Source organism: Oncorhynchus nerka, linkage group LG23, assembly GCF_034236695.1.
Source record: "Oncorhynchus nerka isolate Pitt River linkage group LG23, Oner_Uvic_2.0, whole genome shotgun sequence".
Classification (NCBI taxonomy): domain Eukaryota; kingdom Metazoa; phylum Chordata; class Actinopteri; order Salmoniformes; family Salmonidae; genus Oncorhynchus; species Oncorhynchus nerka.
Genome location: NC_088418.1, coordinates 49,724,789 through 49,738,904, shown reverse-complemented (window position 1 = coordinate 49,738,904; position 14,116 = coordinate 49,724,789). Strand labels below are relative to the sequence as shown.

The following is a 14,116-nucleotide window of genomic DNA, read 5'->3' as shown; positions in this document are numbered from 1 at the left end:
AGAGAGACAGAGAGAGAGACAGAGAGAGAGAGAGAGAGAGAGAGAGAGAGAGAGAGACAGAGAGAGAGAGAGACAGAGAGAGAGAGAGAGAGAGAGAGAGAGAGAGAGAGAGAGAGAGAGAGAGAGAGAGAGACAGAGAGAGAGAGAGAGAGAGAGAGAGAGAGAGAGAGAGAGAGAGAGAGACAGAGAGTATGAGGGGAAAGGGAGATATTCAGTTCCAGGTTCGTGGGGTTTCCAGAGAGCAAACATGGAATGTTTCTATTTCTGTGTCTCTTTCACTCTTTCTTCAGCTCGTCTGAATTCCCTCTGACTGTGTGCCCCAACAGCCCTGCTTCCCTGCTCACACTGCCCTACTAGCCCAATCCAAGACCATAGAACGAGCTAGAGAGAAAGAGAGAGGGAGGTCACCTCATTGCCCCTCACTCTCCTCCACCCCCTCAGTCACTCACCCCTCTCCACATTCCTGAAGAGTCCGATAGTGACATCACAGAGATGATGGATGAGATTCCCTTCATATCTCTCTGAACTTCTCAATTATAGTGCTGCTGCGCGTGTGTGTGTGTGTGTGCGTGCGTGAATGTGTGTGTGTGTGTATATGTGTGTATGCGGCGAGACTGTGCGCTCACGCCTTTGTGTGTCCGTACTTTGTGTGCCTGTGTCCGCCGATGTGTGTGTGTTTGTGGGTGTGTAGACTTCTGTGTGTGTGTCGGCCTATTTGTTGAACTGTGTATTTCTGGAGGAATGTGCTGTGATTCCTCAGTACAGAGGAGGATGTTCTCTCTGCCTCCCCTCCGTCACCTCTCAGCTCCTCACTGATCCAGACTGAGGCCGTGAATGAAGTCTGACAGGCGCTATGGGCCGGGGAAACGTTAAGGATGAATTCCGCAATCATCCGTCAGTCGCAGGAGGATCACACGGACGACAAACACCCGTGTGAGAAGTCACGCATCCCGCCCACTCCACGTCGCTTCTCGCCGCGTTCCGCGGATAATGGTCACTGAACAAAGGCGAGGCATGCCGGGCGCCTACGCATTTGACCCCCCAACCTCTAACCTGGATTTTGCAGCAATGTCACAGGTCATGTCCGGGGGAAATGCCTATTAGTAGCATACTAATAATGCTTCATACCGGTTGTAGTGGTTTGAGAGAGAAAAACTGGAGAGAGCTGACTAAGATGACTCAGAGGAGAACAGAGAAACAGAGACAGAGGAAAAGAACTAAGAAAGTGCCACACACTCGTGTCCAGTCTCTACACACACACACAGACCACACACACACACACACACACACACACACACACACACACACACACACACACACTTGTCCACTCACCGTCGGAGCGGTGGATGCAGGTATGCTGGTTGTCGCTGAGGAAGAAGCCTTGCTTGCACATACACTCGTAGCTTCCCATGGTGTTCACACACACCTGCTGGCATCCTCCGTTGTTGTCCATGCACTCATCCACGTCTGAGAGAGAGAGAGAGAGAGAGAGAGAGAGAGACAGAGAGAGAGAGAGAGAGAGAGAGAGAGAGAGAGAGAGAGAGAGACAGATAGAGAGAGAGAGAGAGAGAGAGAGAGAGAGAGAGGGTGGAGAGAAAACTACCAGTCAGGCAAAGGCATAGACTTCCTTAATGGCAGGACGCTTGCTTGCCTTGATAAACAAACCCTAAGTGTCTCAGTCGTAGACCAGGCAGGTATTGGTGTCTGTGTTTGCTGAGGAAGGATTTTCCTTCTCTTTCTTCTTTCTGAAGGCCTATTGAAGTCTGGTGAGGGTGGGGAGATGTGGGGATGACACCAGAGGCAGGAATGTATCCCTGTGGACTCACACTACCCAGACAGGACAGAGCAGAGCTGTGCAGGGCTCTTTTTACTGGCTGCCCAGCCACTGCCTGGGACAGTAAGACTGAGTCAAAGGTATTGAATACGAGAGCGAGAGAGTGTGCTGTTGAAAACCCAGTAAATCACCAGTGGGTCATTTAGAGAGAGTGTTAGTTAAGTGGAAACCTATAACATCCTCCAATGAGATTAACAGGGATCAAACAGGGTTGAGCTGCTACTGTAGACTGAGAGAGAGAGAGAGAGAGAGAGAGAGAGAGAGAGAGATATAGAGAGAGAGAGATAGAGAGACTAAGAGAGAGAGAGAAAGAGAGAGAAATAGAGAGAGAGAGAGAGAGATAGAGAGATAGATAGAGAGAGATAGATAGACAGAGAGAGATAGAGAGAGAGATATAGAGAGATATAGAGAGACTAAGAGACTAAGAGAGAGAGAGAGAGAGATAGAGAGAGAAAGAGAGATAGAGAGAGAGAGATAGAGAGACTAAGAGAAAGAGAGATATATATATAGAGAGAGAGAGAGAGAAAGAGAGATAGAGAGAGAGAGAGAGAGAGAGAGAGAGAGACTAAGAGAGAGAGAGAGATAGAGAGAGAGAGAGAGACTAAGAGAGAGAGAGAGAGATAGTAATAGTGAAGGTGTAAACTTGGCAGTAGAAAATCTTAACAGTATATTTCACCTCTCAGCTTCCCATCAAATCTAAAAATCTCAAATAGAAAACCGAAGAAAATTAACAATAATGACAAATGGTTTGATGAAGAATGCAAAAATCTAAGAAAGAAATTGAGAAACCTGTCCAACCAAAAACATAGAGACCCGGAAAACCTGAGTCTACGCCTTCACTATGGTGAATCACTAAAACAATACAGAAATACACTACGGAAAAAGAAGGAACAGCATGTCAGAAATCAGCTCAATGCAATTGAAGAATCCATAGACTCTAACCACTTCTGGGAAAATTGGAAAACACTAAACAAACAACAACACGAAGAATTATCTATCCAAAATGGAGATGTATGGGTAAACCACTTCTCCAATCTTTTTGGCTCTATAACAAAGAATAAAGAGCAAAAACATATACATGATCAAATACAAATCTTAGAATCAACTATTAAAGACTACCAGAACCCACTGGATTCTCCAATTACCTTGAATGAGTTACAGGACAAAATAAAAATCCTCCAACCCAAAAAGGCCTGTGGTGTTGATGGTATCCTTAATGAAATGATCAAATATACAGACAACAAATTCCAATTGGCTATACTAAAACTCTTTAACATCATCCTTAGCTCTGGCATCTTCCCCAATATTTGGAACCAAGGACTGATCACCCCAATCCACAAAAGTGGAGACAAATTTGACCCCAATAACTATCAAAGGAATATGTGTCAACAGTAACCTTGGGAAAATCCTCTGCATTATCATTAACAGCAGACTCGTACATTTCCTCAATGAAAACAATGTACTGAGCAAATGTCAAATTGGCTTTTTACCAAATTACCGTACAACATACCATGTATTCACCCTGCACACCCTAATTGACAACCAAACAAACCAAAACAAAGGCAAAGTCTTCTCATGCTTTGTTGATTTCAAAACAATTGACTCAATTTGGCATGAGGGTCTGTGTCACGCCCTGGTCGAAATATATTGTGTTTATCTTCATTTATTTGGTCAGGCTAGGGTGTGACATGGGTTATTGTGGTGCATTTTTGTCTTGGGGTTTTGTGGGGTGTCTAGCATAGTCTATGGCTGCCTGAGGCGGTTCTCAATCAGAGTCAGGTGATTATCGTTGTCTCTGATTGGGAACCATATTTAGGCAGCCATATTCTTTGAGTATTTCGTGGGTGATTGTTCCTGTCTCTGTGTTAGTTTGCACCAGATTGGCTCAGTCACTTGGTTTTTTCTTTTCAATTGTTTTGGAAGAGAAGAGAACGAGCGCCATTCTCCTTGCGGAGATGGTGCTAAATACATCAACACGGTCGGTCCCTGGGATTGGGCTGGCCAACACGATTCGGTTTGCTTGGAAGGAAAAGGAGTTTGAGCCTTTAGGACGGGAATCCTTTGGAAGGATAATATTGATGGGGATTCTAAAGCTGACGGTGAAGGACGTGTTTTGTTTCCAAGGCAACTCGTTGGAGGGAGCATACGACGTTGCACTATATACAGAGGAAAAACACGATGATATCCTGAGAAGGGCAAGAGCAGTGGGAGGTGAGAGGCCGATGTGCCACTATGAAATAACAAGCCTGGCGAAGAATAACTTTAGGTTGTAACTGTCAACATTTACAACCCTTACGTTAAGGACGAAGAGGTGAGGGCTTTTCTGGGGAGATACATGGATAACGTCTCCTCAGCAAGGCACCTCAAAGACTCCCTTGGGTTTTGGAATGGGAGGAGAGGCTTCCAGGCCCTCCTCAGAGAGGACCCAAGGGGACATGGTGGCTACCTCCATCCTCCTGCTATGTTCTCCTAGGGGCTGACAGGGGACGTTGTATTATGCACGTCAGCCCCCATTTTGCAGACGCTGTATGGCCTATGGTCACATTTTCGCCTCATGCAGTGCAAGAAAATGCAGATTTTGTGCATCTGAGGATCACGAGGCGAGGGATTGTGACAAGCCTAAGACGTGCCATGGGTGTGGCTCGTCAGCACACCTGTGGAGGGGTGCCCGGCCCGTCAGAGGTCATATGCGTCTGCTGCTGGGGGAGCAGGAGCGGGGGATGGGGGAAGAAGAGGAGGGGAAGGAAGCACGCCTCATGACCAGAGATCAGGTCCAGAGGGGAAGGCCACAAGGAAGGAGGAGGAGCCAGAAGCGGCGGATGGAAGAGAGAAGGAAACGGAAGGCACGGGAGTAGGAGAACCAGAAAAAGCGGCGGAAGAAGGCAACCGAGTGGAGGAGCATGAGAGAGAAGAAAGCGAGGGAGGAGTGGTGGAGAAGGAGACGGTGGAAGAGAAAGTGGACTGGGGGAAAGTGCCATGGTGGAAGAGATGAGGGGTATGGTGGAGGAGCTGGCAGGGGGAGGGTGGTATCTCTTCACTGCCGCCATCACCAAAGAAGAGTATGAAGAGGAGGGGGCGATTGGCCGACAGTGAGGGGGAAGGGATGGCCAAGAGAGTGATGGGGGCGGGAGAAACCTCTGGGTTGCTGCTGGTTTCCCCAGGCCCTCAACTTCTGTTGGGTGGGGACACACATAACAAGACTCAGGACTGGGTACAAGAGGAGGTGGGGAGTTTTTTGTTTGGGGACTCAGCCTCCCCAATTTTTTCCAAACCAGCTGCAACACTGGGGAGGGGAGGATTGTGGGGGTAGACCCAGGGTGCAGGGCACTCCGGAGCCAAACACTATTCCTGCATCCTGGGAGGGTGTGATGGAGGAAGAGGGGGATGTCGGGATTACGGATGGTGTTCTCACCGGTAGATATGGAGCAGGGGAGCATCGGGTGAGTCTCCTGTTTTATGTTTTTTTCTGTCTGGGTTTAGAATTTGAGTGTATTACATGTATTTATTTTTCATGGAGTCTAATTTTACTTTTGTTAGTTTAAATGTAAGGGGTTTAAGGGATTTTGTTAAGAGGAGGGCGGTTTTAGTTATTTGGAGGGTGTGGGGTTTGATTTTTGTTTTTTACAGGAGGTTCACCTGAGGGATGGAGGGGATGTTATTAGGTTTAAGAGGGAGTGGGACAAGGGGAGTCGGTTTGGGGTGTTGGGGGTGCACTCATCGGGGTAGGGATTTTGTGTGGGCACAGGGAGGTAAAAGTGGAGGATTCTTTCGTGGTAATGCAGGGGAGGGTTATAGGGGTGGATGTCACGATAAGGGATTGTAAATTTAGATTAGTGGTGGTGTATGGGCCACAGGTGGTGGCAGACAGAAGGGAGATGGTGGACTGTCTGACGCCCCTGTGTGTCACAAATAGGAAATTAGTGATAGGGGGGATTTTAATACAGATTTAGGAAGAGGGGGGATAGCAGTGCGGGCGCCATTGCCAGGCTAATGGCTTGCCATGGTCTGGTAGATGGTGGTCTGCACACTACTCCGAAAATGGACGGTCCTACATGGCGTAACTCCAGGGGGTTGAGCGGAGGCTCGACTATATTTTTGTACCCAGGTCTTTGGGTAAGTTGTCTGGGCGGCTGTTGCCTGTTTTCTTTTCGGATCACGACGGGGTGCTCCTGCAGGTGGGGTCGCCAGTCTGCCTCTTTGGTAGAGGGTACTGGAAGCTAGATCGGGATGTGCTGGAGGAGCAGGCTTTTGTTGACGGGTTTTATGGTTTCTTTTGGAGGCTTGAGGGCCTCCGGTCCATGTGCGAGGGGTGTTAGAGTGGTGGGAATTAGTTAAGGTGAGGATTAGGGCTTTTATAATAGGGTATTGCAAGAGGAAAAAAAGGGAGGAGAGGAGGGAGGTGGATCGTATCCAGAGGTTAATTGAACTCGAATACGAGGCAGGCAACCTCGGCGGGTCGTTTGACTGGGAGAGATCCGCAACCCTAAAGGCGCAGCTCAGGGAGTTGCAGGAGCGGAAGGCTCGAGCTTTCCTTGAGCAAGCGCATAGTGGCTTTCTAGAACATAATGAGACTTGTTCTGCTATGTTCTTTAAGTTGGTTAGGGCAAGACAGAGTAGGAAGGTAATGCATGGTGTTAGGGAAGAAAATGGTAGTATAGTTAGAGAACCAGAGGATATGGTCAGGGTGACAACTGATCATTTCCAAGGTTTATTTAAGGAAAGGGAAATAGATGTAGAGCAGGGAAATGTGTTTTTAGAACACTTGTCCAGGCGGTTGCCGGAGGACATTAGAGAAGTGATGGAGGCCCAGATCTCACTAGAAGAGGTTGAGAGCGCTCTTAGGAGGATGGGAAAAGGGAAGGTGCCTGGGATAGATGGGCTGCCGGCTGAGTTTTATCTCAAGTTTTGGGGTATACTTGGACCAGTGGTCCTCGAAGTCTTGAAGGCCATCCTTGAGACGGGGTCCCGGGGGATCAATGGCTGTTGGTGTGCTGTCACTTTTATATAAGAAGGGGGAAGTAACAGACCTTGGCAACTGGCGGCCGTTGACCATGCTGTGTGTAGATTACAAGCTACTTGCAAAGGTTTTAGCAGACCGGTTGCGCACAGCCCTTCCCTACGTCGTTCATGAGGATCAGACGTGCGGGGTAGAGGGCCGCTCTATTCGATGGAACCTACAGTTAATCAGGGACTCCATCGCTTGGGTTGAAGATAGAGGTCTGCCTTTAATGGTAGCAGCGCTAGATCAGGCGAAAGCCTTCGATCGCGTGAATAGATCCTTTTTATTCAGAGTGTTAGGTCGATTAGGATTTGGGGAGAAGTTTATAGGATGGATTCGTACATTATATGTCGGAGCGGGGTGCCGAGTTAGTGTAAATAGTCACTTGGGTGATGTTTTTGACCTCTCGTCTGGGGTCAGGCAGGGGTGCCCACTCTCGGCTCTCCTCTTCGTTCTGTACATGGAGCCTCTGGGGGCTGCCATTAGGGCAGACACAGGGGTGGAAGGTTTGCTGATCCCTGGAAGTGGTGGGCTGCGTGTTAAGATGACGCAGTACGCCGACGACACTTCCTTGCTGTTGTGCAAGGACTCGTGCCTGACAAGGTCCCTTGCCATCTTTGGGGATTTCACCCGAAGCGTCGGGAGCAGTTCTGAACCATGCAAAGTCTTCAGTCAAGTTTTTCGGAAGATGGCGCGGTAGAACGGATGTGCCTGGGGGGTTATCTCTCTGTGAGGGGGCCCTGAGGATTCTCGGGGTCCATTTTGAGACCTCCGGCTCAGCGACGCTAAACTGGAACATGCGTATCGCAGTGGTACAGAGGAAGCTAGCAATGTGGAAAGCTAGGTATTTGTCTTTTATGGGCAAAGTCCTGGTCCTAAAGGTGGATGTGTTGCCGTCTCTTTTGTATTTGGCATACATCTACCCATTGCCGGCTTGTCTGAGGAGGCCTCTAGTGAGGCTTGTGTTTCAGTTTATGTGGAGTGGCAGGTGCGAGTGGGTCGCCAGGGCACGCATGATCTGTCCCATCGGGGAGGGAGGTAGGGGGTACCACATTTCCCCCTCAAGCTGGACTCAATTTTTGTTTCCTTCTTGTTAACGGAGCTTGCTCAGCCAGTGATACACCCGTCCGGTTACCTCCTGCGGGTGTTTTTCTCGTATCAGGCGAGAAGCATAATGGTGTGGTCTAACACGGGTCCTCGGGCGGAACAGCTGCCGTGGCACTTTGGTCATGCGGCCAAGTGGCTGCGTGCGCACCCTGAGGTTGAAGTTGCCCGAGTAGGTTTAGATCACAGGCACCTGTACGAGGAGGTCAGAAAGGCAGGGAGTCCGGCGCCTGTAGTGGGCATCTCGGAAGTGGTCTGGGAGGGAGTGCAGGCGCGGGGTCTGGATAACAGGCTCAAGGACCTGAATTGGTTGAGCCTTCATAAGTGTTTGCCGGTACGTTCCATCTTGTACCGGTATAATTTGGTGCAATCCCCACCTGTCTAAGATCCTCTTGTGGCAGGGAGGAGACTGTGCGCCATGTCTTTTGGGACTGTGCCTTTGCCGGAGTAGTATGGGCTAGGGCACGGGTGTTGTTAGGTTTGGTAAAGGGGATTTTGTATTGACGTGGGCCAGGTTAGAGAGGGGTGTAGGGAGAGCGAGAGGGACGGATAGGGACAGGTTTCTGCTCTGGCTTCTCATGAGTCTCTTTAAACGGGGCTGTGGGAAGCAAGGCAGAACATGGTGAAGACAGGGAAAGATTGGGGGTGGAAGGGATAGTGAGGAGGGTGGAAGGAGATTTGAGGGGAGGATGAAGAGGAGGAGAGGAAGTGGGGGCAGCATGCTGCTCGGGAGAGGTGGAAGGGGGGTTTAGGGCTGGGTGTCATTTAGATTTGTAAGAGGATAGATTAGGGACGGGGAGATAGGGAGAGGTATTTTGTAGGGTAACGGGGAGGGAAGATGCTCCCCTGAGGTTTTGTTTGTGGTTTATGTTTTAGTTTAATTAGTTTATTTAAAATACCATTATTTGTGTATGTATGTAAATTATGAGTTGTAAAGAATGAATGGTATTGAAGATAATAAATTATTTTTATAAAAAAAAAATAAAAAAAATTGGCTCAGTCACTTTGGATTTTCTTTTTTCCTTGTTTTGGAAGAGAAGAGAACGAGTGCCATTCTCCTTGCGGAGATGGTGCTGAATCCATCAACACGGTCGGTCCCTGGGATTGGGCTGGCCAACACGATTCGGTTTGCTTGGAAGGAAAAGGAGTTGGAGCCTTTAGGACGGGAAACTTTTGGAAGGATAATATTGATGGGGATTCTAAAGCTGACGGTGAAGGACGTGTTTTGTTTCCAAGGCAACTCGTTGGAGGGAGCATACGACGTGGCACTATATACAGAGGAGAAACACGATGATATCCTGAGAAGGGCAAGAGCAGTGAGAGGTGAGAGGCCGATGAGCCACTATGAAATAACAAGCCTGGCGAAGAATAACTTTAGGGTTGTAACTGTCAACATTTACAACCCATACGTTAAGGACGAAGAGGTGAGGGCCTTTTTGGGGAGATACATGGATAACGTCTCCTCAGCAAGGCACCTCAAAGACTCCCTTGGGTTTTGGAATGGGAGGAGAGGCTTCCAGGCCATCCTCAGAGAGGACCCAAAGGGACATGGTGGCTACCTCCATCCTCCTGCTATGTTCTCCTAGGGGCTGACAGGGGACGTTGTATTATGCACGTCAGCCCCCATTTTGCAGGCGCTGTATGGCCTACGGACACATATTCGCCTCGTGCAGCACAAGAAAATGCAGATTTTGTGGATCTGAGGAACACGAGGCGAGGGATTGTGACAAGCCTAAGACGTGCCACGGGTGTGGCTGTCAGCACACCTGTGGCGGGGTGCCCGGCTCGTCAGAGGTCATATGCGTCTGCGGCTGGGGGGGGAGCAGGAGCGGGGGATGGGGGAAGAAGAGGAGGGGAAGGAAGCACACCTCATGACCAGAGTACAGGTCCAGAGGGGAAGGCCGCAAGGAAGGAGGAGGAGCAAGAAGCGGCGGATGGAAGAGAGAAGGAAACGGAAGGCACGGGAGTAGGAGAAACAGGAAAAGCGGCGGAAGAAGGCAACCGAGTGGAGGAGCATGAGAGAGAAGAAAGCGAGGGAGGAGTGTTGGAGAAGGAGACGGTGGAAGAGCAAGTGGACTGGGGGGAAAGTGCCCTGGTGGAAGAGATGAGGGGTATGGTGGAGGAGCTGGCGGGGGGGGAGGGTGGTATCTCTCCACTGCCAACATCACCAAAGAAGAGAATGAAGAGGAGGGTGCGATTGGCCGACAGTGAGAGGGAAGGGATGGCCAAGAGAGTGATGGGGGTGGGAGAAACATCTGGGCTGCTGCTGGTTTCCCCAGGCCCTCAACTTCTGTTGGGTGGGGACACACCTAACAAGACTCAGGACTGGGTACAGGAGGAGGTGGGGAGTTTTTTGTTTGGGGACTCAGCCTCCCCGATTTTTTTTCCAATCCAGCTGCAGCACTGGGGAGGGGGAGAATTGTGGGGGTAGACCCAGGGTGCAGGGCACCCCGGAGCCAAACACTAATCCTGCATCCTGGGTTGGTGAGATGGAGGAAGAGGGGGGAATGTCGGGAGTACGGATGGTGTTCTCACCGGTAGATATGGAGCAGGGGAGCATCGGGTGAGTCTCCTGTTTTTGTTTTTTTTTCTGTCTGGGTTTAGAATTTGAGTGTATTACATGTTTTTATTTTATTCTTTCATGGGGTCTAATTTTACTTTTGTTAGTTTAAATGTAAGGGTTTAAGGGATTGTGTTAAGAGGAGGGCGGTTTTTAGTTATTTGGAGGGTGTGGGGTTTGATTTTTTTTTTTACAGGAGGTTCACCTGAGGGATGGAGGGATGTTAATAGGTTTAAGAGGGAGTGGGACAAGGGGAGTCGGTTTGGGGTATTGCACTCATCGGGGGTAGGGATTTTGTGTGGGCACAGGGAGGTAAAAGTGGAGGATTCTTTTGTGGTAATGCAGGGGAGGGTTATAGGGGTGGATGTCACGATAAGGGATTGTAAATTTAGATTAGTGGTGGTGTATGGGCCACAGGTGGTGGCAGACAGGAGGGAGATGGTGGACTGTCTGACGCCCCTGTGTGTCACAAATAGGAAATTAGTGATAGGGGGATTTTAATACAGATTTAGGAATGGGGGATAGCAGTGCAGGCGCCATTGCCGGGCTAATGGCTTGCCATGGTCTGGTAGATGGTGGTCTGCACACTACTCCGAAAATGGACGGTCCTACATGGCGCAACTCCAGGGGGGTTGAGCGGAGGCTAGACTATATTTTTGTACCCAGGTCTTTGGGTAAGGTGTCTGGGCGGCTGTTGCCTGTTTTCTTTACGGATCACGACGGGGTGCTCCTGCAGGTGGGGTCGCCAGTCTGCCTCTTTGGTAGGGGGTACTGGAAGTTAGATCGGGATGTGCTGGAGGAGCAGGCTTTTGTTGACGGGTTTAATGGTTTCTTTTGGAGGCTTGAAGGCCTCCGGTCCATGTGCGAGGGGGTGTTAGAGTGGTGGGAATTAGTTAAGGTGAGGATTAGGGCTTTTATAATAGGGTATTGCAAGAGGAAAAAAAGGGAGGAGAGGAGGGAGGTGGATCGTATCCAAAGGTTAATTGAACTCGAATACGAGGCAGGCAACCTCGGCGGGTCGTTTGACTGGGAGAGATCCGCAACCCTAAAGGCGCAGCTCAGAGAGTTGCAGGAGCGGAAGGCTCAAGCTTTCCTGGAGCGTGCGCATAGTGGCTTTCTAGAACATAATGAGACATGTTCTGCTATGTTCTTTAAGTCGGTTAGGGCCAGACAGAGTAGGAAGGTAATGCATGGCGTTAGGGAAGAAAATGGTAGTATAGTTAGAGAACCAGAGGATATGGTCAGGGTGACAACTGATCATTTCCAAGGTTTATTTAAGGAAAGGGAAATAGATGTAGAGCAGGGAAATGTGTTTTTAGAACACTTGTCCAGGCGGTTGCCGGAGGACATTAGAGAAGTGATGGAGGCCCAGATTTCACTAGAAGAGGTTGAGAGCGCTCTTAGGAGGATGGGAAAAGGGAAGGTGCCTGGGATGGATGGGCTGCCGGCTGAGTTTTATCTCAAGTTTTGGGGTATACTTGGACCAGTGGTCCTCGAAGTCTTGAAGGCCATCCTTGAGACGGGGGTCCCGGGGGGATCAATGGCTGTTGGAGTGCTGTCACTTTTATATAAGAAGGGGGAAGTAACAGACCTTGGCAACTGGCGGCCGTTGACCATGCTGTGTGTAGATTACAAGCTACTTGCAAAGGTTTTAGCAGACCGGTTGCGCACAGCCCTTCCCTACATCGTCCATGAGGATCAGACGTGCGGGGTAGAGGGCCAATCTATTAGATGGAACCTACAGTTAATCAGGGACTCCATCGCTTGGGTTGAAGATAGAGGACTGCCTTTAATGGTAGCAGCGCTAGATCAGGCGAAAGCCTTTGATCGTGTGAATAGATCCTTTTTATTCAGAGTGTTAGGTCGATTAGGATTTGGGGAGAAGTTCATAGGATGGATTCGTACATTATATGTCGGAGCGGGGTGCCGAGTTAGTGTAAATAGTCACTTGGGTGACGTTTTTGACCTCTCGTCTGGGTTCAGGCAGGGGTGCCCACTCTCGGCTCTCCTCTTCGTTCTGTACATGGAGCCTCTGGGGGCTGCCATTAGGGCAGACACAGGGGTGGAAGGATTGTTGATCCCTGGAAGTGGTGGGCTGGGTGTTAAGATGACGCAGTACGCCGACGACACTTCCTTGCTGCTGTGCAAGGACTCGTGCCTGACAAGGTCCCTTGCCATCTTTGGGGATTTCACCCGAGCGTCGGGAGCAGTTCTGAACCATGCAAAGTCTTCCGTCAAGTTTTTCGGAAGATGGCGCGGTAGAACGGATGTGCCTGGGGGGTTATCTCTCTGTGAGGGGGCCCTGAGGATTCTCGGGGTCCATTTTGAGACCTCCGGCTCAGCGGCGCTAAACTGGAACATGCGTATCGCAGTGGTACAGGGGAAGCTAGCAATGTGGAAGGCTAGGTATTTGTCTTTTAAGTCCTGGTCCTAAAGGTGGATGTGTTGCCGTCTCTTTTGTATTTGGCGTACATCTACCCATTGCCGGCTTGTCTGAGGAGGCCTCTAGTGAGGCTTGTGTTTCAGTTTATGTGGAGTGGCAGGTGCGAGTGGGTCGCCAGGGCACGCATGATCTTTCCCATCGGGGAGGGAGGTAGAGGGGTACCACATTTCCCCCTCAAGCTGGACACAATTTTTGTTTCTTTCTTGTTAACGGAGCTTGCTCATCCAGTGATACACCCGTCTGGTTACCTCCTGCGGGTGTTCTTCTCGTATCAGGCGAGACGCGTAATGGTGTGGTCTAATACGGGTCCTCGGGCGGAACAGCTGCCGTGGCACTTTGGTCATGCGGCCAAGTGGCTGCGTGCACACCCTGAGGTTGATGTTGCCCGAGTAGGTTTAGATCACAGGCACCTGTACGAGGAGGTCAGAAAGGCAGGGAGTCCGGCGCCTGTAGTGGGCATCTCGGAAGTGGTCTGGGAGGGAGTGCAGGTGCGGGGTCTGGACAACAGGCTCAAGGACCTGAATTGGTTAAGCCTCCATAAGTGCTTGCCGGTACGTTCCATCATGTACCGGTATAGTTTGGTGCAATCCCCCACCTGTCCAAGATCCTCTTGTGGCAGGGAGGAGACTGTGCGCCATGTCTTTTGGGACTGTGCCTTTGCCGGAGTAGTATGGTCTAGGGCACGGGTGTTGTTAGGTTTGGTAAGGGGGGATTTTGTATTGACGTGGGCCAGGTTAGAGAGAGGTGTAGGGAGAGCGAGAGGGACGGATAGGGACAGGTTTCTGCTCTGGCTTCTCATGAGTCTCTTTAAACGGGGGCTGTGGGAAGCCAGGCAGAACATGGTGAAGACAGGGAAAGATTGGGGGGTGGAAGGGATAGTGAGGAGGGTGGAAGGAGATTTGAGGGGGAGGATGAAGAGGGAGGAGAGGAAGTGGGGGCAGCATGCTGCTCGGGAGAGGTGGAAGGGGGGTTTAGGGCTGGGTGTCATTTAGATTTGTAAGGGGATAGATTAGGGACGGGGAGATAGGGAAAGGTATTTTGTAGTGTGACGGGGAGGGAAGATGCTCCCCTGAGGTTTTGTTTGGGGTTTATGTTTAGTTAAATTAGTTTAATTAAAATACCATTATTTGTGTATGTATGAAAATTATGAGTTGTAAAGAATGAATGGTATTGAAG

General features: G+C 49.9%; 1 protein-coding gene across 3 annotated transcripts in view; it reads right to left on the bottom strand.

Annotated features, from left to right (window-relative positions):
* Nucleotides 1–14,116, bottom strand: part of LOC115106111 (signal peptide, CUB and EGF-like domain-containing protein 1) — a 168,709-nt gene that overhangs the window by 110,819 nt on the left and 43,774 nt on the right. For all 3 annotated transcript variants that reach the window (XM_065008192.1, XM_065008193.1, XM_065008194.1), the window contains exon 4: nt 1,333–1,467. In XM_065008192.1, coding sequence (XP_064864264.1) covers nt 1,333–1,467 — 135 coding nt within the window. The remainder of the gene's footprint in view (nt 1–1,332; nt 1,468–14,116) is intronic.